The 27487-nt window shown below is 55.8% G+C and overlaps 1 protein-coding gene across 1 annotated transcript; it reads right to left on the minus strand.

The window, feature by feature from the left end:
• Positions 1–3324: 3324 nt before the first annotated feature.
• On the minus strand, positions 3325–27143 carry KCTD5 (potassium channel tetramerization domain containing 5; the record flags this gene model as incomplete). The annotated part of the gene is made up of 6 exons (XM_080702876.1): positions 3325–3354; positions 9657–9782; positions 12134–12229; positions 13684–13775; positions 14531–14639; positions 26892–27143. 6 exons carry the CDS (start codon positions 27141–27143, stop codon positions 3325–3327), a joined length of 705 nt encoding a protein of 234 aa, XP_080559002.1.
• Between the last annotated feature and the right edge of the window lie 344 nt (positions 27144–27487).

Raw genomic sequence — 27487 nt, forward strand, 5'->3', positions numbered from 1 at the left:
AAATATTTTATTTGGAAACAGGGTCTCACTAAGTTGCTGAAAGCCTAAGTAGCTGAAGCTGGCTTCGAACCCGTGCTATCCTCCTGTCTCAGCCTCCCAAGAGCGGGGATTACAAGCGTGCGCCACCACGCCTGGCTCTCTCTGGCATTTTTGCTGAGCTACTTCTCCAGATCGAGGGGTACCGGGCCTGGGGGAAGCAGGTGTACTAGTCCAGGTGGGGAGCAAGCAGGCCTGGGGGTCCCTGGGACACCTGGCTAACAGTTGCCGGCCCAGAGCCCAGGGTGAACTTCCGGCGTGGGCCCAGCACCCGCTGTGGGATGCTGAGGACGCACCCCAGAGTGGGGGGAGGCTAGAGGCAAGCTGCCCGCCAGCCCAGGAAGGTATTCCACAGCTCACTCCCACGCAAGGGAACTCCAAAGCGTTAATGGTTAAAGGGAAAAGGTTTATTTCAGGCAGCTCGCAGCTCAAGAGGATGAAGAGAAACGCCCTAGGCATTGCAGGCTTGCTGAGACAACCTTCCCACGCCTCACGACCACTGGGCAGTCTCCGGTGGTCTGCCAGGTGGGCGGTGGTGCCAGCTTCAGGGGCACCACCGGAAGGCACTGCTGGGGCCCACTGGGCAGCAGGTGCGGGCAGGAGTCTCCCTCCCCGGCGCTCGGCAGGGCCTCAGGGGAAGGCCCCTTGGCCAGCCACAGCAGGGCAGGTGTCATCAAGGCTGCCCGCACACGAGGGCATCATGACCAGCCCGCAGAAGCCCAGGGCACCCGTGGGGACAGGTGGCCCAAGGGCACAGTGACCCTGCGGATGCCACCACCGACACTGGGGTAAGAGGAACGTGGGGGGACAGCAGGGGCCCCATGAGTGCCAGGTGCGGGAGGCTGCTCCTTACCCCTCTGGCAGGCTCAGGGGCACCAGCAGAGCAGCGGTGCGGCTGCCCCCGTTCAGCACCCTGGAAGGTTCCAGGTGTGGCCCACAGGAGGCCCAGCAGCTGGGGCCCACTGTGGGGACTCAAGCCGCCCACCTCTCCTCCCCTTCTGCTTTCTGGGCTGGGGCCCCGCATACCCTACTCGGTGGATGGACCTGGTCACAGTGGACCTGCAGGAGGGAGGGCCCGGTGGAGGAAGCGGGTTCCTGAGGTCACCCCAAAGGCCGCCTCATCCTTGGTCTGTGCTCCACCTTGCCCTCCTGCCATGACACCCCGCCCTGGTGACCACGGACGGAAACCTCAGAACCTGTGAGCCAAGATAAACCTTTCCTCGTCCACGCTGCTCTCAGGCGCTTTGTTACAGTGGGGAAAACAGGCCAACGCCCGGGAGCGGTAGGCCCTCTCCCAGGGCCCTGTGGCCCGCCTCCTGTCCTCTCCCCCTCTCTCTGCTCAAAGGGTGCGCTCCAGACTCTGAGCGGGCACCCGCCGAATTGACGCCTCTCTGCTACCCAGGCTGTCTGCCTGGCCAAGGGCCCAGGTCCTTGTGAACACGGATGCCTCGGCCAGGCCACGGCCGGGGTGGGACATCGGCCGCGAAGGGCAGCTCCATGCCTGCAAACAGGAGGACAGTCAGGGAGGGTCTGGCCGACCTGCAGGGAGCGAAGCCCTGGGGCCGCGGGCTGGGGCGCATCCTGCCTGCGAGGGCGGCGCCTGGCGTGAGCGGCTCTTCAGTGCATTTTAAGAAACTAACAGTTGCTGGGCTCATTCATAAATACACAATTTTATTTGCTATTTCCAGGGGAAACTTAGGCATTAAATGGTAAGCTGATAAAATACGGATACCTAAAAAAGTATAAAAGTATAAATATCCCCTTAGAATAAACTTTAGTGAATTAAGTCTTAATATCTTTAAATTAAAAAAAAAAAAAAACACCCCACAAACCTACCTACTATGTCAAGGTCATAAATCAAACACTGCTAAGCGCCCAGGAGCCCCCAAGGGCCCACAGTGGCCGGCAGTAGGCCAGCCCCGGGGCTCTGCTGGGAGGACAGGGTCAGCTGGTGGCCAAGTCTGCCCTACAGACAGGTTTCTATAAAGTGTTTAAGCCAACACTTAACATACAAGACGACCTTATGAACGGAGGAGGTAAGTCCTCGATTTTGGAGATGCTGGAGAACTTGGTTAATCAGATTATTGGCAAAGGAGATGAAGAGGGCCTAGGCAAGAAGTTGCTGGAAGCATCTGAGATGAGACCGCGGCAGAGCCTCTGCCCTGTGTGCGGGCAGCCCCAGCGGTCAGTCAGCACAGGGCTTGCTCCTTTGGGCAGGGTCCCCAGATGGACACGTGCCCACCACCAGTTGAGAAAGGTCCGCGTGAGAGCCCGCGGGCGGCAGTCCCCACAGGAACCCCAGCAGCTTCCGCGCCGTCCCAGGCAGGCTGCGCCAAGTCCCAAACACCCCAGAAGTATCAGAGAAGAACTGCATAGTTACAGAAGGGAGAGCCCGCGAGAAAGAGACGTGATATGCTGTAAACATCCCGAGGCTTCAGTGTGCCGAGTCAGCCCCAGAAGCTGGGGGACCGGCCTCCGCCCAGCCTCCATCCCGGCGCGACGAAGGCACTGGTGGGCGCCAGCCCCCGCAGCCCGCGGCGGGACGGACGAGGCGAATGTCCCCTCCCGTTAAATGATTTAACAGACCAGCCCAAAACATAGCAACACTCTTAGGCATTTCTAGAGTATAAACACTGGGTAGTCTATCCACACTTAAAAAAAAGGGTACAAAGTTCTCTCGCCTGGAAAATACAAATGGAGAAACTTGGAGAGCCTGACCATCCTGGCTGACGAGGCCGGAACAAATGCCTGGCCCCAAAGGAGGCCTGGCCTCGGTGCACGAGCCTCGGAAGTGGTGCGGACCACCGTCGTCCGGAGCCTCTGCCGAGGTCGAGAGAAACTGCCGAGTCGCCAGCCCTGGAGAGAGAGCAGCCTCCTTGACCCCGAGCAGCTGCGCTGGCCGGCCGGCTCGGTGCCGTCCTTCCTCCGGCGAGGCCAGACTGCCCATCGTGGACTGTGTATATAGCACCAAGAGCCCTGCCCTCCAAATGACCTTCTGGATCGCACGGGCCAGTCAGGAGCATCCTGCCTCAGTCCCACGCGGTGCTCAGAAAGAACGGAGCAGGTCCCCAGAGACGGCCCACCCGGCCTCCACTCCGCCTCCCGGGACGCTGGCCTCACACAGCTGGGCCGTCTCTCACCACCCACCTCCGAGGCCAAGGAGGACCCACACCCAGATCTCTAGACAAATGAGCAGAGAGGTTTCTTCTGACAGCCACACTTCTGGACGTGGCGGTTCACTGAATCTTGGGAAAAAGTGAGTCATTCTTCAGCGACCGGAGCTGTGTCTCACATCCTTGAGCCCCGTTCTTGTAGAATCTGTGAAACACAAGTTCAGAGTGAGAACTCCAGCCCTGACCAAGTGCCAGCTCTGGAGGGCAGAGCCCACAACCTGCAGTCTGTCCACAGGCACGCGGCTCACAGCCCTGAGGAGCCTGGGCCACAGCTGGGGACGCACGGTGGCCGCTCACCCTATCCACCCACGAGCACGTCACGGCTCAGCCCCCCACGCGGCAGCGGCATCCTGTCCACCACCCAGGCACCGGCGTCTCCTGAGACACCTGCCTGACCGCAGAAAGCCTTCCCAAGTAGTGGGCAGCTGGAGAAACCCTGTGGGCAGAGCCCAGCCTGACCTCACACACCCGTGGCACGGCAGCCAGCAGCGCGCCCACGCAGGGCTGAGGACAGGCTGGTGCCTGTGGTGTCACCAAGCCGGCCCCCAAAGGAGCCCCGGGCGCCATGGGCGGAGGCGACTCGAGCTGGCAAACCTTGCCGGAGCCCAGCAGCGGCGCCAGCACAGCGAGCAGCTCACCGGCCTGCGCTGGGAAGACATCTGTCTCCAGCAGGGGCCGTGGCAAAGTTCCCACGAGCTCCTGCCCGTCCCGTCCCTACCTGAGATTCCCCTGCCTGTGTGTCTGCTGACCTCTACGACAGGACTGCTCCCACCGAGGGGCCACAACAGACCACACATCTGCAATCACAGTACTTGGGAGGCTGAAACAGAATTACAGGTTTAAGGCCAGCCTCAGCAACTCAGCAAGACTCTATTTCAAAATAAAAAGAGGGCAGGGGATGTAGCTCAGAGATAGATAGTATGTCCCTGGGTTCAGTACCTAGTACCAAAAATAGAAATCTTATAAAAGGGAAAGAAAGATGGGCATGGTAGCACACACTTGTAATCCCAGTACCTGGGAGGCTGAGACAGGAGGATTGCAGGTTCTTGGCCAGCCTCAGCAACTTGTGAGGGCCTCTGCAAATTAGTGAGACCCTGTTTCAAAATAAAGACTAAAAGAGGGCTGGAGTTATAGTTCGAGGCAGAACACCCCTGGGTTCAATCCCTAGTACATCAGCAACAAACAAACAAACAAACAAACAAACAAACAAACGGAAAGAAAAACATCTCAGTGGCCTTCCTACTAAGTGAGGCTACTCTTAGCCGGGCACAGCGCTGCACACCTGCAGACCCAGCTCCTCGAGAGGCTCAGAAGGAGGCTTGCTTGAGCCTAGAAGCTCAGGTCCCGCCTGGGCAGCGCATCAAGACTCCCATCTTGGGGGAAAATAAAAAGAGAGTATTTGGCATTATTGTATTCATCTTACTATCATAGAATTGACATTCCTTTCCTTTTCTGGTCTAGCACTGAGGATGAAACCCAGGGCCTTGGCGTGCCAGGTAAGGTCCCAGCGTTGAGCTGTACCCAGCTCGTCTCCTCCTCTAAATTCTGAGACAGGATTTCACTACGCTCCCATGTGGGCCTGAAACGTGTGGTCCTCTTGCCTCAGTCTCCCCGGCAGCTGGAATTACAGGTGTGCACCAGCTTCCTTTCACGTGTTTTTTGGTACTGGGGACATTCTATCTCTGAGGTACACCACTGGTACTATTTTATTCTGAAATGGGACTTCGCTAAATTACTGCACACTGGTTTTGAAATTTTGAGCCTCTCAGACTCCCAAGTACGGGGTCACAGGCACGTGGATCTTGTACTGGGCTAGTCACGTCACTGGCTTCCTGCTTTTTATTTTTTTGAGGCCTTCTACCTCCTGCCTATTTCTTGTTCTTTGAGTCAGGGTCTCACTATGTTGCAGAGGGCCTCGCTCCGTAGCTGAGGCTGGCTGTGAGCCTGTGGTCCTCCGGTCTCAGCCGCCCGAGTTCGTTTGTTCGTTCATTCATTCATTCATTCATTCATTCATTCATTCATTCATTCATTCATTGGCACTAGGGACAGAACCCAGGGGCCTTCTACCTCTAAGCTAAATCCCCAGCCCTATTTTATTCTTTTTTTTTTTTTAATTTGTATTTTGCTTTGTGGGTCTGGGGATGGAACCCAGGAGCATCTGACCTACGAGCTACACCTCCTGCCCTATTTTTATTCTTTATTTTGAAACCAGGTCTCACTGAGTTGCAGAGGGCCTAAGTAGCTGAGGCTGTCCGTGAACTGCCATCCTCCGGTCTCAGCCTCCCAAATGCTGGGATGATAAGCGTGCGCCACCACGCCCGGCTATTTTTTTTTTTTTTTTGGTGGTACTGGGGGTGGAACCCAGAGGCTTTCTACCTCTGGGCTATACTCCCAGACCTTTTTTAATATTTTATTTGCAAACAGGGTCTCACTAAGTTGCTCAGAGCCTCACTAAGTAGCTGAGGCTGGCTTCGAACCTGTGTGATCCTCCTGTCTCAGCCTCCCGAGAGCTGGGATTACAAGCGTGCGCCACCACACCCAGCTCCCTTGTACTTTTTTAATGTGGCTACTAGATGGCTTTATTTTGTATTTATTTTTAGTACTGAGGATTGAACTTAGGAGCATTCTGCCTCCAAGCTATACCGCCCCCCCATTTATGCGTTTTGCTTTTTTTTTTTAAAGTATAAATAGGATCTTGCTAGATTCCTGCAAGTCTCATTAAACTGCTGAGGCTGGTCTTGAACCTGTGAATCTCTTATCTCAGCCTCCCAAGTACTGGAATTAGAGGTGTGCACCATGTGCCTGGCTACTAGAGGCTTTAAAAGACAGAGAAAGCTCAGGACAAAGTGTGTGTTTGGTACTGGAGACTGAACCCAGGGGCATTCTACCTCTGAGCTACACCGTGTGTGTGTGTGTGTGTGTGTGTGTGTGTGTGTGTGTGTGTGTGTGTTTTTTACTGGAGACTGGATCCAGTCTACCTCTGAGCTACACCCCCAGCCCTATTTATTCAGCCTGTATGTTATCAGGAATAGAACCCAGGGATGTTCTATCTTCAGGCCACACCCCAACACTATTTTATTTGAAACAGGGCCTTTGCTAAGGTGCTGAGGTTTGCTATGCTGCTGAGGCTGGCCTCGAACCTGTGGTCCCCGTCTCAGCCTCCCAGTGCAGGGATCATGGGCATGCGCCACCGCTCCAGGCAGGACAAGCTCTTCTAAAGGGTGGGGTGATGGACACTTAGACTGAGGGCGAGGACAGAAGCTGAGCTGTGGTCTTGGACTCAGCAATCACCTAAAGCCCCCAGAGTGCCACAGAGAAGGCCCTGATCCTCGGCTGCGCTCTCAACCCGCGCTAGGCCACTCCCCACTGGACTGTCAGCCTTTTTTTGGTACTGGGAACTGAGTCCAGGAGCATCCTACCTCTAAGCTATGCCCCCAGCCCCATTTTTTTTATTCTTGTGAAGAAGGGTCTTGCTAAGTTGCTGAGGCTGGCCTCGAGCCTGCAATCCCTGTCCTGGCTTCCCAAGCCCTGGGACTGCAGGCGTGCGCCTCGTGTCCAGTGGGCCAAGTGTCTCTCTGGGCTCCCGTTGTGCTGAGTTGTATTCAGCACAGCGGTGAGGCCCCTGGCCCGTGGGCTGGGCCTAGGGCAGTGACTCTCCTGGGAGTGCCTGTCACCTGGGCTAGCCTCGCTTCCCGCCTCCCGCGGCCCCCTCCTGTGTCCAGGAAGCTACCAGGCGACCTGGTAGGGTAGCAATGCAGGGGTTCTAGTGAAGGCCGCTTACAAGCATGGACGGGAAGAGGAGGCTGGGGCAGGACTAGATCAAAGGCTGGTAGGTGGGGAAGGGGGTAGCCGTGAGCAGCACCCTGGGATGGGCAGAGGCGGGGCAGCAGCCCGGCTCCCTGCGCGTCCCTGGCCTGGCCTGTGATGCCCCGGTCCTCCTGGCCATGTGTCCCTGGAGGGGACCCTGGTGGGGCTGCCCGGGCGTCTGAGCTCCTCAGACACGGCTACGGGAGCTTCTGCCTGCTACAGGACAGGGTTGTGGGGAGGGCAGCAGGGCGAGGCGGCTCTGGCACGGGTCCGTCTGAAGGGCCGGCGCTCACCAGGACCTTACACTTAGTCTGAGCCGCTGCTTTGGTGCCCCAGCTCCTCGTCGTCACTCTGGCGCAGCAGGAAGCGTGTGGCAAGGGAGAAGAAGACACGGCCGTCAGCCAGGAGGACCAGGCAGGCAGGGGCTGCCCACCAGGTCACCGCGAAGGAAACTGCCGGCTTGGCTGAGCGGCAGGCGCCCCGAGACCAGGTGCCTGCGCTCTACGGGTCCTGGGCAGGCCCTGGCCCAAGGCACTCGCTCGGGGAGTAGCCTCAAACCTGTGGGCCGTCCTGCCTGACAGGAGGGCTTCTGTCTACCAGGGGCCAGGAACCCTGCTGCTGCGTGGGGGAGAATGGGCCTCTGTGCAGCTGGCTGACTGCACCTGCGAGGTAGAGCCCCAGAAACGTGCTGGTCCCCGAGGTGAGCAGGGAGGGACATGCCTCGGCTGCAGCAGAGGGCTCCGGCCTCTGCTTTGGGTGTCTCCTGCCTCAGCTGCACTCCCCTTCCCCTCTACCGATGGTGACGGAGACTAAGCACTCACTCGTGGTGTGCTCCAAGCCTCGCAGTAAGCTCTGGGCCCGCGGTGAGAACCCTGCTCGGGTGGCTCGGGTGAGCTGCCGCTCTCCCCTGCACCAACGCTCCCGCAGGCTACGGGTGCTTAGGCCCCAGGGGGCTCGCTGTTCTCAGAAGAGCAGCCTGCTCCGCCGGCTGCAGACACAGTGTCCCCATCCGGGTCCTCCAGTCCTGCCCAGCAGCGTTTCCCAGCTTCAGGGCCCGGGCCCTGCCTTCTGGGGAGCAGCTGCTGCTGCCCCATTTAGAAATGCTGGGAGCCAGGCATGGGGGTACACTTGTAATCCCAGCATTTGGGAGGCGGAGACCAGACAATAGCGGTTCACACACAGCCTCAGCTACTTAGGCCCTTCACAACTCAGTGAGACTCTGTTTCAAAAACTAAAAAAGACTGAAAAATAGGGCTGGGGATATAGCTCAGAGGTAGAATGCTCCCAAGTTCCATCCCCAGTACCACAAAAGAAAAAAAAAAAAGAAACGCTGTGGCTGCCCCACTTCGCAGTCAGGTATTTTTGGAGAGGGAGCAGCAAAGGGGCTCGGATTACGCCTGGAGCTTCCTCACAGCGCAGAGCATGTCCTTTCTGCAAATGAAAAGCCACCGGAGGGAAATGAGCCCTGGTGAGCTTCTTTATGAAAACTGCAAGTTCAGAAATAAAAAGCTTCTAAAAAAAGCCGTCTATAAAGCCGTCTATAAGGGTCCTGCTGTTGCTCAGAGACAGGAAGGATGTCTCCCCAGACCAGGCTGAGGGCTCTCTAGAGAGAGGGGACACCTCTAGACCCCCAAGCCTAGCACGGGACCCTGGCTTCCTCTCAGCCTGCCCGGCCTCCTCAGGGCAGCGGGGGTGGGGAGGCTGAGGTGCCGGTGCGGCCACTGGCAGACATGGCACTTCACCCGGGCAGGGATGCTGCCAGGAGCCAACAGCGGCCTCCCAGACACTGGCTGGGTAGCTCTGCCTGTCGTTCCCAAACTCTCACCCCAAGGGGACCAGGAGAGCTCACGGGGATAGCCCTGGGCAGTGACTGCCAGCTGGAAGCCTTCAGCCAAGGGGCGGAGTCCCCGGTTCAAGGTCCTCAGTAAAACCCCGCCAGGGGGAGGGTCTCACTGGTCTCTTCCTGTACCTGCTCACAATGCTCCTGGCAACGCCCTGGGTCACCACCAGCTGCCAGAAGCCTGGCTCTGCCAAGAACCCGCAGACCCCGGGTCCCCAGGGCTTCCACAGGTTCTCCAGCCACCGCCTGGTCGGCCGACCCTGGTGTGCTGGGTGCCACAGCTGTGCGCGTACCCATCCACCCTGGCGCCCAGCCCCGAGGCCACATCTGGAGGAAATGCCGCTGCAACTGGTGACTTTGGGCAGCCTGAGGCTAATGCAAAAGCAAATGAGGCAGACCATACCCACGCTTTCATCCCTGGCCGCCACCACCTTACGCAGGCAACAGAAGAGCTGGCCCTCTGTGGCGCAGACTCGCAGGACTGCACGACACTCCTTTACACTCAACGTGACTTTGGAGAGCAGCAGGTGCAGCCGAGGCAGCTGCCAATCCTGGGACCAACCCCAGCTCAGGGACGAGGTCCGCCCGCCTCAGCATCCCGAGGTTCCCTACACACGCGGGAGGCTGTCTCCTGCGAAGACAGGACCCACGGGGTCCCCAAGAAAGCAGCCCACAGTGGCAGTCCAGAAACATGTCCCTGTGGGAAGTCCGCAGAAAGGACAGTGCCACACAGGATAAGACACGGGGCTGAGCACACAGTGTGGCCCCGGAGGGCAGCAGGCCGCACCGCACGCGCTCACCTTGGCCTTCTCGCTGGGCTCGCTGGGTGTGCCGTATGGGGTGTTGTGCAGCTCCTTGGAGACCACGCAGAGGAACTCGGCCTGGTCTTCGTTCCCGTAGTTGTAAGAGGAGCCGATGCTGACCAGCTGGGAGGGAGACACAGGCTGTGTGATGCCACGGTGGCTCACGCACACTGCCACCCGGAGGCGCGGCACAGACCTTCGTGGCTCAGGCTGCAGGGCGGCCCAGCCAAGAGGTTCTGGTGAGCCCAAGAAAAGCAAGCTCTGAGACCCGCCAGGTGCACAGCACCTTAGCCAGCAGCCAGCTGCCCCAGGGAGAGGGTGCAGAGCGAGGCCCAGGCTCACGCACGTCACTCCAGAGCCGGTGGGACAGATCCCACCTCTGAGCTGGGGGCAGAGGAGCACAGGGCTGGGCTGGGGTGGGGCAGAGGCCAGGCCATGCTGGCCTTGGGTTGGACCAAGGGTCGAGCCTGACTCAGAGCTGGACAGGGGAGAACCCGTGGTTTCCCAAACCTCAGCTGTGTGGCTCTGACAATGACTGTCACCTGCTGGACACATCAGGCCGGGCCGAGCTGGCTGGCCCGCAGCCACCAAGTGCTTTTGTCCTTTTAAACACAAAGTGAACCAAAAGGGAGCTAGACACCTTACAGTGAGGATGTGTGTGGCGTAACTCCTGGCCAAAGAGAAGCCAAGGAATTCCATGCTGCCTCATATCATGAGGAGGGCAGGCCAGCAGCCACCCTGCAGTGGGCCCCACGGGAGGCCGGCCGGCCCACTGACGGGCAGATGCCTTACTCGCCCGAGGCCAGCCTGTTCTGGTCTCCACACCAACTGCAGGGTGGCCCTGGCTCACTCCAGGCACCTCCCAGGCCCCTGGCTCTTGCTTTAGGGAGGAACTGAGCGAGGGTCCTGAATCCCTGCTGCTGAGCCCATGCCAATCCATCCTTCTCCTGGGGAGGCGGAGTGCCCAACCCTGCCACCAGGATTTGTGTTCTTGGGTGTCGGCAGCATGAGCTGTGGTCTGCCGAGGACCGCAGGGAGGACTACGCAAAGGTAGCACCGAGGAGGGAGCAGGTGTGCGGGGACAGGCCCGAAGTCACCAGGACAGCCGGGGGCAAGGTCTGGAAGCTGGTCACAGCCGACTCACCCCTGCAGCCAGTCACGAGTCGGCCGAGGGAGGGAGGAGCCGAGCACTCAACTCCAGATGGAGAAGCCAAACTCACAGGTGTGGCGCATCGACAAGGGCTTCCCAGCACCAGCCCTTCAAGGCTGCGTGCCAAGGACAGCACGAGGAGCAAGGCTGCCCACCACCTGGGGCCTTCTGCTCCTGCAGGAGTCTCTGGCATAATTCTTTTTGGGGGTATTGGGAGTCAATCAGAGCCTTGTGCGTGCTAGGCAAGTGCTCTACCATTGAGCTACACCCCAAGTACTTGCGTTCTACCTCTGAGTGACACCCCCAACCCTAATTTTTTATTCTTTATTTTTGAAACAGGGTCTCATTAAGTGTCAAAGAGCCTCACTAAGTAGCTGAGGCTATCTGTGAACTACGATCCTACAGTCTCCGCCTCCCAACCAAGTAATTGTTTTTATTTATTTATTTTTATTTATTTATTTTTATTTTTATTATTTTTTTGGTACTGGGGTTTCTGGAAGCCCTTCTACCTCTGGGCTGCACTCCCAGACCTATTTTTACATTTTTATTTGGAAACAGGGTCTCCTAAGCCAGTGTGCGTGGCTGGCTTCGAACCTACGCGATCCTCCTGTCTCTGCCTCCCAAGTGCGGGGATGACAAGCGTGCGCCACCACGCCCGGCTAATAATTGTTTTTAAATTCTGAGACAGAGTCTTGCTAAATTGCCCAAGCTGAGCTGGGCATGGTGACGTACACTTGTGATCCCAGAACTAGGGAGGCTGAGACAAGAGGATCACAGGTTCTCAGCCAGCCCCAGCTACTTAGTGAAGCCTTCCACAACTTAATGAGACCCTGTTTCAAAATAAAGAATAAAAATAGGGCTGGGGATATAACTCAGAGGTGGAATGCCCCTGGGTTTCATCCTTGGTACAAAAAAAAAAAAAAAGCCCAGGCTGTCCCTGAACCTGTGTGCTCCTCCTACCTAAGTCTCCCGAGGTGCTGGGATTACAAGTATGTGTCACCGTGCCCAGTACACTTATCCGGATCACAGACCCTGCTGGATCGTGAGGAGGGTAGGGACAGGCCTGCGTGCCAGAGAGCAGCAAGCACCTCTGGCTGCCTGGACAAGCTGGGGAAGGCGAGGCTGAGAAGAGCCACCTGGGAACTAGCGCCCTCAGCAGCTGCACCCTCCCTGCCCAAACCCCAGAGCCGACGCCAGCTGAGGGCCCGAGATGTGACGAGGACACGGGGACTCTCGGGGGCCGTCTGAGGCCAAGGTCCTGCTGGTCCTGGGATCGCGTCTCGCTATAGTGCAGGCAGCCTCAGTAAATAGCACCAGCTCTCACCTGCTCAAACTTCCAGCCGTCGGACATGGTGGACACCATCTGTGTGAGCTCCTCCTCCTGGCACTGCAGCACACGGTACACGTGCTTCACAGGCACCTGCAAGGATAAGGCCGTCGCCATGGTGAGCTGGGCTGCACCATGCCCATGGCCTGCCTGCCCACGGACAGCCTCAGGGACCCACAGGCCATGCGTCCAGAGCAAGCCACACAATAGACCTGGCAACTGAGCCGGCAGCTGCCGAACCCACTTCTGCACCTGCCTTCAAAAATATTTCCACTTTTTTTTTTGAGGTACTGGGGGTGGAAGTCAGGGGCTTTCTACCTACAAGCTACACTCCCAGACCTATTTTATACTTTATTTGGAAACAGGGTCTCAATAAGTTGGTGAGAGCCTCACTCAGTAGCTGGGGCTGGCTTCCAACCTGTGCGATCCCCCAGTCTCAGCCTCCCAAGCGCGGGGATTACAAGCATGCACCACCAGGCCCGGCAAAAAATACTTCTCTTCTAAATCCAAAATAAAGTGAGTCTGCTCCTGAAATCCTGGAAGCACATGTGGCCAGAAGGGAATACACAAGGATGTCTGCTCTGCTCTGCTCTGCCGTCTCTGCGAAGCCAGCTGGGAACGGCCCTGGCGGGGAGGGCAGACCCACTGTCCCTGCTCCCAGGAGGGACGAGCCCTGGAGCCAGCGGGCTTTCTGGACCACGGGGGGAGGGGGCAGAGACGGGGTCTGCCCTGCCGCAGCAGCTCCGCAGGACTCAGCCGCATGCACGGGGCAGACGGGGAACAGGCCACGGCACTCAGGCGCTGGCTCGTACCAGCCACACAGGTGACAGAGACACACGCTGGCCACATGCTCTCCACTGGCTGCTGTCACAGAGGCGAGGCCCCGGAAGAGGGTCCTCCCGCAAGACTGAGGCAGCCGACCCAGGCCACACAGTGGAGTGGGGCTGGGACAGAGGGAGGAGAGGTGATCTGTACAAACGAGAAGCCTGGTGCAGAGCAGGATCCTTTAGGAGGGAAGAGCTGGGGACAGGACCTGTTGGTGTCCCTCTCCACCTCCCCCAGCCTGGCCACTGCCAAGAGATCCACTGGGGCTGCCAGGCACCATCGTGGAGCGGGGGCTGGGGCTGGCGAGAGGGCTTTAGCAGGTGGAGCAGAGTGCGGCCTGTCCACTCTGTGGTGACCTCCCGGAGCGGCAGCAGCTGGACTAGGCTCAGCTGCTCTCAAACTCACTGCTGGTGAGGTGCCATGGCGGTGGCCGAGGCCCACGGCTACCTCCTCCAGAGAGGGCGCTGGGCCCATCCACCTCAAGCAGCCGGGCCTGAGTGCGGGCTGGTGCTGGCCATGGTCCTCGAAGGACGGGCGCAGGCACACAGCACGCTCAGCGAGGCCCATCCGCAGGCCCTTGCGCTTGCTGCGCGTGCCTGGACGCCCTCCCGCAGCTGTCTGCCTTGCCGTGGGAGCACAGCGGGACAGCCCTGACCAAAGGCCACGCAGATGGCGCCCACGGCCGGCCTCAGGAGCTCCAGCACGCTGGCCGCTTGTCTCACCTGTGACGTTTTGCTGTCTCGTTCTCTAATCTTGTCCTTTACGAGTTTTATTAGTGAGGTGATATTGTAAAATTCGGCTTCCTCCAGCACTCCTGGAATAGAGGAAGATAACTGATTTTCACCAAACTGGCCTGAACCAAAAAGTAAGTCTCTTGCCCGTGCCTATCCTCAGCCTGATACCCATGCCCAGCTCCGGCTGCTCGTGCTCAGCAGGGAGGGGCGAGGCTGAGGACCAGGATGTTTAGTAGACACACTCCAAGTGGTACGCGGAGCTGGACAGCTGCCCTGAGCCCAAGGAGGCCAGGGCGTGGCCTGCATCTTCCCTCCGCGGCCCGAGGCCGCCCAGCCCGTGCCCCTGGCTCTTCCTGCTGAAAGCCGCAGGCGCCGGGCCATGCGCAAAAAGTCACAGCTCCACATGCTAGTCCAAGGCACGTGACCTCTTCCCCTAGTCACACGGGCCAGCTGGCTGAGGGCTGCTACGGCTCCAGCACCTTCCTGGCGCCCATGGAGCCCTGCTCTTAGGCACGTGAGAACGCCCAGCAACACAGGAGCTGGATCCTTCACAGGCATGCAGCCCTGGTTCCCATCTTCAGCATCCCGCGGGAGTGTGTGCAGGCCACGGCAGCTCAGATGATCGAGCTACGCAGGACAGCGGGCGGGCAGGCAGCGAAGGAAGCCGGGAGCAAAGGCCACAGGGCGTGGGGCACAGGAAGGCCCTCAGGCTCGCCCGCAGGGTCTGCTCCTCGCACAGAAGGCTCCAGCTGAAGACATCTGCACCCAACATGAACCACCAGCACCTCAGTGGTGCCCACTCCCAAAGCCAACGTCTGTGAGAAGGGTGGCTTACCTTCCTCCGCGAGGTCTTTGTTAATAACCAGCTTTCCGTGTCTCAGGTAGTTCAACACGGGTCCGAAGTAGGTGGGGTCTCTGTCGATTAAGTAGGCACCTGTTTCGTCCTACACAACAAAACACTGTCAGTCTGGAGAAGCCAGTGGCCTCTGGCCCCGCGCATGGCCTGTGCGCCTAGGCCTGGGGAAGTCCCCAGCACTCGCTGACCCTGACCTGCCTCCACTGCAGGTCTGAAGTAAGACCCAGCAGTTTCTATCCAGACACCCTGCCTGAGTTTCTCTGAGGTGCAGCAATCAGGTACAGGGCTCTTCCCTCAGAGCGCCACAGGACGCTGAGACCACGCAGCACACCGGCACGCGGCCCTCCTCCACTCAACTCGAGTCCTGGACCAGGGCTTCCAGCCTGCCGGCACTGGAGAAGGCACCCTCCTTGGCAAGAAGTGCCCCGTCACACTGGCCACGGAGCCTTGTTTTCTGCCTTCCCAGCCCTCACCTCCTCGTCAGTGGACGAGGCTGCCCCGTAGGTGATGTTGCTGCGGGGAGCTGCCCGACCTGCCCTCGCAGGCTGCTCCCTGGAGGCGACACTGTCCAAGGCACAGGGCAGGCGCAGCCTGTGTGGTGACACACCGCACTGCAGTCCTGCTGGCAACAGGAGCGCGGTAGGTGAGCCGTGGCCTGGCTGGTCAGAAGGCACAGCACCGAGACCCCAAGCCAGGGGACACAGGTGCTGCGGTGGAGAGCACGTCTGCTACCCTCTCCCCAGACCCAGGCCCATGAATCGGCTGCACGTGATCCGGGGACTGCTGGGCAGCGCAGAGGCCGCGGCATGGATCACTAAGAGGCCGGCAGAGCCTGGCTGCTGCAGAGGTGAGGCCACGGCCCATCAGTGAGGCCCTTTGCCAAGTGCTGGGGCAGTGACTCAATGAATCATGAGAGGCTGGCCCCCGAGGGGCCCAGGGCAGGATCTGGTGGGAGCGGCCAGGTGGCCCGAGGACAGCGTGGGGCATCTACTGTTGGCAGTGCTGGGGATGGAACTGGGGCATACGGCCTCTGAGCTACATACACCACCAGCCCAATTTTATTTTTTATTTTGAGACAGGGTCTAAGTGCAGAGGACCTCAGCTGCTGAGGCTGGACACAGCCCAGCGAAGGTCTGTCTCAGCCTTCCAAGTCCTGGGATCGCAGGCATGCACCACGGTGCCCGTCCGAGCACGGGCATTTGCAGGGGAGATTCCTGGACCTCATGCATGCAGCTGGCCCAGCACCAGGGCCAGGCAGGGGAGGCACCTCAGCCATAAAGCACTGCGCCGCTGGGCCCCTTTTCTGTACTGACACCCACTTCTGTAACTGTGTGATAAAACCACTGATAGGCTGGTGGAACCAAAGCCCACCGCCACAAAGCTACAGCCTGCTTCTCCTAGAGCAGAGGACACGTGTGAGCTCAGTGGCCGAAACGAGGTGTCTGAGCACCCTGCACACCGGTGCTGGGACCTAGAGCCTGCTCACCCAGCACCTCTGCACCGCGCCTACTCCTCTCACGACTGCCCAGCCCACATGTCAGCCACCTAAGGATGCACCCCACTGTTCAACGCTTCCCAGGCCTCTACTTTAGAAGTCACCCAAGGAGCCCTGCTTCCTGGCATGGCCCCACACTTTCTCCCAGTCCTCGGGACACCAGCTTTTCATGCTCAACTGAAGGGCTGTACATCCTGCAAAGTGCCACTGCATGACACCCCCTGACCCGCCCCAGCGGGCTGGACTGTGCCTCAAGGCCAGGCTGCCCCAAGTCTTGATTTCTTCATGAGTGGGACGGGAACAAGAGCAGCACGCTGGGCTCCCAGGCAACCACCCCAGGGGGCCCAGGTGACATGCCTGCCGACGTGAGCAAGGGCGTGCTGGCAGGGACTGGCGAGGCGTCCTATTGGTGCTGAGGCCCAGCAAGGAGGAGGAGGACATTCACTGACTACCACTGGTAAGCTGAGCAGCCTCGGACACCCAACTGTGCTCAGCCGCCCCACGCCACCAAGGACCAGGGCATGGAAATGGGCAGCAGGCATAGGCAGGAGACCATGGAAGGAAGGGGCCACTGCACAGCGTGAGGAGTAGGTGGCACCCGGCAAGCGGTGTGGCGCTCAGCCTCCAAACTGGGAGGTGGGAGATGAGCCTCGGCTGTGTGAGGGCCCAAGCTGTTCCTGCCCCAATGCCCTGGGATTTTCCTCGGGCAGCAGTCTTTTATTTTGAAACAGGATCTTGCTAAGTTGCAGAGAGCCTCACTAAGTAGCGGAGGCTGGCTTTGAGCCTGCAATCCTCCTTTCTCAGCCTCCCAAGTAGTGGGATTACAAGCGTGCACTCCCAAGCTGGTGGCGACTGGTAGGCGTGAGACCACAGCACCATCTGCTACTGTCAGCAGTGTGGCTTGGGGCCTCCATCCTGGTGCAGAAATAAAGGACAGAGAGACAAGCAGCACAAACCCCTGCAAATTAAGTTTTTGGCTCACTCGTGCAAAAGCAGGGAAAAGACCATTTTGGGTTGTCTGGAACAGAGACCGGGCCACCTGAGGCGCAGCCAGCAGCATCGCCTGCTCCGAGACCCTGCAATGCGGGAAGCAAACTCACGCGCTCTCACGTGCTCGCTCCCCACGACGGAGCAGCAGCAGCCAGAAGGGGCCAGACACAGCCGGGCTAGCCGGCCAGACACGTGGGGCTTCTCTGCTTCCTTCCTCTTTTCTGCCTTCTCCACAATTTTACATAATAAGTGTGTGCTACATTGTATGGTGGGAAGGTTTGTTTTGCTTTTTGTAAAAGAGCCAGAATTAAGACTGCTTTCTGGATAAATCATTTCCCTCGACTGCCGCTCCTTCTCCACTTCTCGCCGAAGCAGTGCCTGACCTACTTGTGGCAGTGCTGGCTCGAAACACATGCATCTCCCTTCAAAGGCGTAAAGAAGCCATCACTGGACTAGTTTTGAGCCTCTAGTGAGAACTAACGCCCCAACACACGCATGCCACCGGTCCACACACTGGCAGAGCAGGCTGTCGATGTCCAAGTTGGAACTGAGTAGCCCCAACACGGAGGCCAAGCCCCGATCTTGGGGGCAACAACCCTGCGCCTGAGCTGCAGGCACTGGGCCGGGCAGTTTCCCAAGAGCTGGACCAAGTGACCCAAACCAGCAGCCCCAGAAAAAGTGGGGGGAAGGCTTGACTTCCTCAGCTGCCCGGACAGCACCAGGCATGCCACCCGAGCCCATTTCTGGCTCGGAGAATGTCTTCCGAGAGGTCCGGTATGTGAGCCCCTCCATTCACCCAGTCAGACTGGCACCTACCACTGTGCCCCTGCCTGGCTCGCCCGATCGCCAACCTGTGGCACAGGAAGGGCTGGAGGAACAAGACCTGAGGACACCAGGCTCACGGGCAGGTCCTGTTGTTGACACACGAGTGCTTTACTGAACATCTGCGCCCAGCTCCTCAATGCTCCCCAGGGTTCAGAATCACAGACCTGCTGTGTACAGGAAGGGACAAGGCTCAGGCCTGGAGGACAATCGAGAGAAGGGAGTGCTGTGAACTAAATCCAGGAGATGAAGGCACCGTCAAACTTCCCCAGTGGAATCTAGCGCACAGAGTTCCCTATGCACCAACACCTGTAATCAGTCCAATCAGAAATATTTGGTTTTGTGCTAGGTGTGGTGGTGCACACTTGTAATCGCAGCACTTGGGAGGCTGAGACAGGAAGATCACAGGTTCGTGGCCAGCCTCAGCTACTTAGTGAGACCATTTCAAAACTAAAGAAAACAAAGCCGGGAGTGGTGGCGCACATTTGTAATCCCAGCATTTGGGAGACTGAGACAGGAGGATGGCGGTTTGCAGCCAGCCTCAGCTACTTAGCAAGGCCCTTTGCAACTCGGTGCAACCCTGTTTCAAAAAATTAAAGAATAGCTGGCAGTGGTGGTGCACGCTTTTTAATCCCAGCATTTGGGAGGCTGAGACCGGGGATCCCGGTTCGTGGACAGCCTCAGCTACTTAGTGAGACCCTATTTCAAAATAAAGAATGAATAAAATAGGGCAGGGGGTGTAGCTTGGAGGTCAAATGCCCCTGGGTTTAATACCCAGTATGACAAAAAGATAAATACTTGGCTGTTACTCTGAAATTATCTATTTCAAATGACTATTTTAAATGTATGCTGAAAACCTTCATCTCTGCTATTTTGTTTTATGTAGACGTGTCTACCCTTGACCCAGGAGAGCCAATTACAATTGACAAAAATAAATCACTAATTACAAATGAGGAAGCCGAGGCCCGAGACCAAGGAGGCTGGTAAGAGGAGCCAGGTTTAGAGCGGGACCAGACCCCAGGCCACCTTCTCCACCACCCTCGGCCTCTCCAGCAAGGGTGCCGGAGCGCCTCACGCACTCTTCCTCCACGGCACTGCGCCGATTGCAAACACCCTGGTGCACGCCTGTAATCTCAGTGCCTAGGAGGTGGAGATAGGAGGATCACACAAGTTCAAAGCTAGCCTCAACAGTTTAGCGAGCCCCTGTTTCCAAATAAAAGTATAAAAATAGGTCTGGGAATATGACTTGGAGGTAAAAAAAGCCCTGGGTTCCACCCCCAGCACCACACACACACACACACACACACACACACACACACACACACACACACACAAAAAAAAAAAAAAAAAAAAAAAAAAAAAAAAAAAAAAGGACCTAAGTAGCTGAGGCTGTCCGCAAACCCGGATCAGCCTCCCAAATGCTGGGATAACAAGCATGTGCCACTATGCCTGGCGCCAGCCCCATGTTTTTATTCTTTACCTTGAAACAAGGTCTCACTAAATTGTGAAAGGCCTCACTAAGTAGCTGAGGCTGTCCGAGAACCGTGACTCTCCTGTCTCAGCCTCCCAAATGCTGGGATTACAAGCCTGTGCCACCATGCCTGGCTCTATTTTTTTTCTCAGTACTGAAAGGAACCCAGGGGCATCCTACCTCCAAGCTACACCCCCAGCCCGATGTTTTACTCTTTATTTTGAAACAGGGTCTCACTGAGTTGCAAAGGAAGGACTTCACTCAGTAGCTGAGGCTGGCTGTGGACCGTGGTCCTCCTGTCTCAGCCTCCTGAATGTGTGCACCACCATGCCGGGCTTATTTTTTGTTTTGAAACAGCATCTCCATATGCTGTCAAGAGTTTCACTGAGTTGTTGAGGATGTCCTTGAGCCTGTTCCGCTCCAGTCTCAGCCCCCCAGTTACTGGGATTATGGGCATGCACCACCATATCTGGCTTCAAGCATGACTTTTAAAACTAGGCCTAAGAGTGTGAAGGCCCAACTACTGAGGAAGCAAGAACTTGCTAGAGTGAGGGGGGGGGGTGCATGTCTGTAATCATAGTACTTGGGAGGTTGAGACAGGAGGATCACAGGTTCGTGTCCAGCCTCAGCTACTTAGTAAGGCCTTCCACAAATTAGTGAGACACTGCTTTAAAATAAAGAATAGAAAATAGGGCTTGGCATGGTGGTACACACTTGTACCCAGCATTCAGGAGGCTGAGCCAGCCTCAGTCTCTTTGCAACTCAATGAGACCCTGTTTCAAAATAAAGACTAAGCTGGGTGTGGTGGCTCATGTTTGTAATTCCAGCATTTGGGAGGCTGAGACAGGAGGATCATGGTTCCAGGACAGCCTCAGCTACTTAGTGAGGCCCTTTGCAACTCATTGAGACCTTGTTTCAAAATAAAGACTAAAGCTGGTGGCACATACTTGGGACAGGAGGATCACAGGTTTGAAGCCAGCCTTGCTGGCTTAAGAGATCCTGTTTCCAAATTTAAAAGAAAGTATAAAATAGGTCTGGGAGTGTAGCCTGGAGGTAGAAAGGCTTCCAGGAACCCCAGCACCACCACCAAACAAACAAACAAACAAACAAAGACAAAAAATAGGGCTGGGGTATAGCATGGAGGTAGAATACCCTTGCGTTCAATCCCCAGTACTCCCCCAAAAAACAAAAATTAGGGCTGGCTGAGGCCAGGCTGTCACCACTAATGCAGTATACTGGAGCCCTGAGCTGGAAGGTATCAACCCATCTTTTTGGGAGGAGAGAGAGGGTACTCAGCCTTTCTTTTTTTTTTTTTATTTTGAAAGAGGGTCTTGCTAAATTGTTAAGGCTAGCCTTGAATATAGGTGTGTACCTTCCTACCCAGCACCGGTGCTTTAAAAATTTTTTTTGGTTCTAGCGATTGAACCCAGGGACATTCTACTTGTGAAATACAACCTCAGACCTATTTCTGTTTTTTATTTTGAAAGAAGGTCTTGTTAAGTTGAGGCTGACTTTGAACCTAATATCCTTATGTCTCAACCTCCCAAGAACCAAGATCACTGGGATGCACTAACCATTCTTTTTTTTTTCTTTTTTCTTTTGCGGTACTAGGGATGAAACCCAGGGGCATTCTACCTATTTTTTATTCTTTACTTTTTTTTTTTTTGGTGGGTCTGGGGATGAAAACCAGAGGCATTCAACCTCCAAGCTACACCCCCTGCACTAATTTTTATTTTGAAACAGGGTCTCACTAAGTTGCGGAGGGCCTCACTGAGTAGCTGAGGCTGTTTGCAAACCGCAATCCTCCTGTCTCAGCCTCCCAAATGCTGGGATTACAAGTGTGTACCACCATGCCTGGGTACCAACCATTCTTTCTTATTTATTTATTTATTTATTTATTTATTTATTTATTTATTGGTACTGAGGATGAAACCCAGAGGCTTTCTACCTCCATGCTACACTCACAGACCTATTTTATATTTTATTTGGAAACAGGATTTTAGTTGCCAAGAGCCTCACTAAGTAGCTGAGGCTGGCTCTGAATTTGTGCAATCCTCCTATCTCAGACTCCCAAGCGCTGGGATTACAAGCGTGCACCATCACGCCCGGCTACCAACCATTCTTTTTTTTTTTTTTTTGGTGGTACTGGGGGTGGAACTCAGAGGCTTTCTATCTCCAGGCTATACTCAGACCTATTTTCTATTTTATTTGAAAACAGGGTCTCACTAAGTTGCTGAGAGCCTCACTAAGTAGCTGAGGCTGGCTTTGAACCTGTGTGATCCTCCTGTCTCAGGCTCACAAATGCGGGGATTATAAGCGTGTGCCATCATGCCTGGCATACCAACCATTCTTTTTTAAAATGAAACAAAAATAATAAATAAATACCAGCATTCAGGAGGCTGAGGCCAGAGGATCGCGGTTTGCGGCCAGCCTCAGTAACTTAGTGAGGCCCTCCGCAACTTGGTGAAACCGTTTCAAAATAAAGAATAAGAAATAGGGCAAGGGGTGTAGCTCAGAGGTAGAATGCTCCTGGATTCTACTCCCAGTAATACACACACACAAAAATAAAAATATCAATACTACCAGTAGTCTCCACTGACTGCCCTGCTCCTCTTCCTGAATCTTCACAGCTGCTCGTGTGGAAGAACCCAGGGCTAGAGAGGTACTTGTTAAGACACCCACGTCACACAGCAGTCAAACCAGGCTCTGGGTCTGAGTCTAACTTTGAACCAGGGAAAATAATCATCATGAAGATATCCATCACCATCCTTTATGAAATAACCATCATGAAACTATTAAGGGAAATGACCAACATGAGCCTGGAGTTTTCTGGGTCCTCTGAAGTCAAGGGAGAACTGCCCAATGGGGCCTGGTAAGAGCTGCTGTGCACCAGGGCAGGGGCGCCGCCTTCCTCGGGCTCCACGGCTGCAGCCGGTGGCCTGAGCATGCAGAGGGCTCCCCGGCTCACCACCGGGCCCAGCGCTCTCTGGGTCGTGCCGCCCACATGATGTGATGTAGAGATGAACAGCCCTCTCCAGGATCCTGGTCCCAGGACGCTTTTCGTGGAAAACCTAGCAGGCAGGCGGCCGGTTTTCTGATCCCTGCACTTGCCCCGCACTGGCTGCCGCCCAGCTGAAGCAGCACTTTACCCAAGGCTGCCCCAGCAGCGGGCAGAACGCGCCATTTCTATAGCTGGCAACCGCCGAGACAAGCCCTCCTCGGGAAGTCGGGCCCTCCTCAGCACCGACGCACACCCTGCTCAGAGCCATGGGCTTTTCAAATGGGGACCCGTGCCCATAGGTGAGGACAAGCACCCACCGCACAGCAGGCAGGGAGCCCCAGCACCAGGGCCTGCTGTCAAGGGCCCAAAACACCCGCAGAAGCCCGGCGTGGTGGCGCACGCTTGTAATCCCAGCATTTGGGAGGTTGAGACAGGAGGATCGAGGTTCGGGGACAGCCTCAGCTACTTAGTGAGGCCCTGTTTCAAAATAAAGAATAAAAGACTGCTGGAGGCGTAGCTGAGAGGTAGAATGCCCCTTGGGTTCCATCCCCAGTACTGCAAAAAACAACAACAAAAAAACACCTGCAGAGCCACATTCTCAACTCAAGTGCAAAATGAGACGCCACCACCGCAGGCGCCGCGCGTGGCCTCTGCCACCGACGCAAAGCTGCCCGGTGCACGGGATGCCCGTAGGGATCCTGCCAGTTAGGTTCTCGCTTCTGATTTTGTTACACAGAACATAAGCTGCCATTTCTACTCAAAGTAATCCCCATTCTTCTTGCCAAGCAGTCAATTCAAAGATGGTACTCCCGCCTACATCCCATCGCCTGGCCCTGTCTGCAAAATTCCTTTTATATCCTTCCAACCCTAAAACTCGCCAGCACCAACTACACCCAGAGTGAACCACGACTACACCCAGGAAGCACCACGACTGACCCAAAGACTCATCTGATGCCGCCGTATCTGCAACCCCAAAGCGGAGGCGGTGGCTGTGTTCCAAGACATGTTCATATGCAGCCAGCAGTCTCCTCCAGGCCTGGCTCACCCGCAGAGCCGGAGCCCTCCGTCAGCGTCTTCTAAGCAAACGGTATTTGCTGTTTCTCTTTACTTGCTAAAGTGTCTCCACACTAAAGCAGGGCTGGTTCAGCTACAAGCCACAAACTCTACTGTGTGGACTAGGTAGTACTGGGCATTAAACCCAGGGGTGTCCTCACTTCTGAAGAAATTTTAATTTTGAGACAGGGTCTGAGTGACCATGCGCCGGCCTCAGCCTCCCAAGCAGTGGGGTTTAAGTGTGCACCACAGTGCTGTCTTTCCACCAATGCCTCTAGGGTACAGCAATACCATGGACGAAGTGACATAACCCAAATGAATAAGGCCTTTCCAGAGCGCCTCTGACGGGCAGCTCAGGAAGTGCTGCGCCTGGCCTACCCCCTGGGCATGGGGGAGGGAAGTGAGACAGGGCAGGGGAGCAGATGCTGAAATGCACAACACAGCCATGGTCCCACTGGACAGCTTCCCGGGAGGAAGGAAGAATTCTCTCAGGCTGTCTAGAAACAGAACCTCACAGCAGCAGGGCCCCAAGCTGGCCCGAGACAGGAAGGCAAAAGTCTGGGGACCTGGGGGCAGTCACATCCTAGAGGCTTCCATGTGGGGCTGGTGAGCACAGGCCAGCACCCGGTGTGCCTGTGTTCTCCACCTGTCCTAACAGCCTGTCAATGTCTTTAGAAAGCCCTGCAGAAATAACCCCAAAGGAACCAAGGCATCGCACGATCTGTGCTTAGCACGCTCTCTTGAACTTAAAAGCCAACAGGTTCCTAAAAGTTTCGGGAGCCTCTTTCCCTTAAAGCTCCCACTGAAGTCCCATCTCAGCCCCACTGAGCCCAGCTCAATAAACCCTGGTCAAGTGCCAGGGAAGGACCTTATACCAGGCGCCTGCTGAAGTCCAACTCCACAAATGCCTGGCAGGTGTCCCTTCCTGCATCTCAGCTATGAAGGCAGCGCTCCAGAGCTTACAGGTGAATCAGCATCCTGTTTATCCTCCATCACGGAATTGATGGCCTCCCACTGCTGGCACTTCTTACCCGCCCCACCTCCTCAGATTCCTCGCTCAGGATTTAATTGTTGTGGTGGAATCTCCTGGGACATTCTTTCATCAGAACCCTGGTGGGGAGGAGGTAAGAAGAGCATTTTATACATCTTCTCATTTGAAGTAGAACACCCTAGTAAATGACTAATGTGAACCAGCATTACTCTTTCTAGCAACTTATTTTGTGACTAAAACTAGCCCTTATTTACTATCAACAATTTTATGAGACAGACTATATCTGCTTTAGCACCTTCATGCTGAATTTTGGCTTTACAATTTAAAAATCAAATGTAATTAAGCAGCCCAGCATAGTGACAGACACTTGCAATCTCAGTATTTGGAGGCTGAGACAAGAGGATTGCAGGTTCGAGGCTAGCCTCGGCAACTTAGCAAGACCCTGTTTCAAAAATAAAAAATAAAAGCCAGGTGTGGTGGTGCATACTTGTAATCCCAGCATTTGGGAGGCTGAGACAGGAGGATCGTGGTTTGAGGACAGCCTCAGCTACTATTTAGTGAGGCCCTTTGCAACTCAGTGAGACCCTGTTTCAAAATAAAAAATAGGGCTGGGGGTGTCACTTAGAGGTAGAATGCTCCTGGGTTCCATCCTCAGTACAGCAAGATAAATAAAAATAAAAAATAAAGGGGCTGTAGCTCAGAGGTAGAGTGCCCCTGGGTTCAACCTCCAATACCAAAAAATAGAAAAAGTATAATTACGTGACAATTAAAAAATAAAACTACAACAGATAGATTCAGATGGATTGAATATGGTCCTCAAGGATTCCTATTACAGTAAAACATTTTCAAAGTAGTCATAAGAAACGGTAGAGGGATGAATCAATTTAACTGCTAAAGTCCACTGGTTCTGAGTCCAGTTCCTATATTGAATTGGCAGCCATTGCCTCAAAAAACAAAAAACCCATCAGATAAGAAAAACTTGAAATCAGGTTTAAAGCTGGGTGTGGTGGTGCAGAGCTGCAATCCCAGTTCTTGGAAGGCTGAGACAGGAGGATTATAGGTTCAAAGTCTACCTCAGCAACTTAGTGAGAGCCCTGTTTCAAAGTTAAAAAGGTTTAGGGGTATAGTTCAGACTGGATTCAATCTCCAGTAACACGGAGACAGACAAAATATATCACAAAGAATATACAAAACAGGGACATTTAAGTAGAAAGGTAAGCGAATGGTCACTAAGACCCACTGTTAAAAAAGAAAAACAGTAAGACACACCCACACTATAAAAGGAAAATCACAGTTGATGAACCGTATTTCTATCCCTGAGATGACTGTCATTCTCTGGGAGATCATTTTCCCCAGAGCTTGGTCAAATAAGCATGGGGAACAGCTGGGGCGGGGTGGGGGTGGGGGACACACTGGCATCACAAACTCTGATTTCGGGCCAAGGTGGGTGATTTTGCTGTAACTCAACAATTCTCATTCCCTAATCATAATAAGGTCAGGCCACAATGAGAATGGTCTTTGTCAGGCTTCTCAAAGTAAAGAGTGTTCCCAATCTTTCTAGCAAACCTCCTGCACGACAAATGCAGGCTGACAAGGCACAAAGCCAAGTGCAATCATGTAATCTCAACTGGAAGAACCAACAGAAGTTAGTATAAGGCTTGTGAACTGCCTAGAAAAATACAGGTCAACAACTCTTCTTGGAATAGTTTTTTTTGTTTTTTTGTTTTGTTTCTTTCCCCCCCCCCCCGAGTTTCAATCCTTTATGCTCCCAAGATACTCTTCCTGGTCTACACAGCTCTTGTAAAAAAAAAAAAAAAAAAAAAAAAAAGTAATATATTTTAATAATCAAGAGTTTCTATTACTATCTCAACAGTATGAGCATTTCATTTGATGAAAGACAAGCTGTAAATGGACCTGGAAATTCCTGTCGTTTTGCAAGGGTGGGAAAACTAGCTAAGTGGAAAGTAAACGGGAAGGCTCCCCGCCTAGCCGCTCCGTGACACCCCTAAATCGCACACGAACGTGAGCGACATTCTCCAGAAAAGCTCTTACTATGGGCGGCACCTCCTAAGAGCTGTGGAGCCCGTGCGTGCTGCGGCCGAGAAGCATGGAGCGCCAACTCTCTAAATGCAAGTCACTGGGGAAAGAAGGCCACCGTGTCAGCCCTCATGCCTACGTTAATTCAAACGCCTGGAATGCGAAAGGACGGGATGGACTCGAAGCGGCTCCGTCTCCAGAGCCTGCAAATACACTGGGAATACACTGGGGCGGAGAAGTTCGCACACCTCCTGGCAAGAGAATCCAGAGGGGGTGCCGGTCCACAGCGAAGCCTGGGCCCGAGGAGCTGCCGCCTCCTCCGCCGAAGCGCCGGGGCGCTGCGGGCCGGGCAGCCTTCGCCCGGGGCTCTCGGCGGGTGGGCGCCGTCCTCTGCTCGCCCGGCCGCGGGCGGGGAGCGCGGGCTCGGGGCCGGCGGCCCGCGGCGCGGTGTGCGGCGGCCGGAGCGCCCGCGGGCCTCACCTTGTCCGAGTCCAGGTCGGGGTCGGCCTGGCACAGGCGGTACAGGAAGGACTTCGGGTCCCGGCACAGCGTCTGCCGGGTGGTGAGGAAGTAGGTGCCGCCGACGTTGAGCCGGACCCACTTGGACACGCCGCCGGGGCGCTGGGCCAAGGCGCCGAGCCCAGCGCTACAGCGGCGGCACAGGCCGCCTCCCAACCCCGCCCCGAGGCCGCCGAGGGTCGGCGGCAGCAGCTCGCAGTGATTCTCCGCCATGATCCCAGCAAGCCCCGCCAGAGCGCCCCTCCACCGGAAGCGTCCGGCCTTTAATAGTGTCCTCCGCGCTCCGCCCCGACCGCAGGTCCGCCCCGGTAAAGCGCCCGCCCCGGCGTCACGCGGGAGGCGGAAGTTCCGGTCCGGAAAGGCGGCCGGCGGTGCTCCCTTCCGGCCCGAGGCGGCCCCGGGTTCGCGCGGGGCTCGCCGGCCCCGCCCCCGCCCAAGGAGGAGTCAAGCCCGCGAATAGGTACACTCTACATGCTTTTATTCCAAGACTACCGAGCATACGAGGGGAATTCATCATTCGGTAACTACATCTAAAGCACAGATATTTGAAAAAAGAA

Source organism: Muscardinus avellanarius (assembly GCF_963383645.1).
Source record: "Muscardinus avellanarius genome assembly, chromosome: 10".
In the NCBI taxonomy this organism is placed as follows: domain Eukaryota; kingdom Metazoa; phylum Chordata; class Mammalia; order Rodentia; family Gliridae; genus Muscardinus; species Muscardinus avellanarius.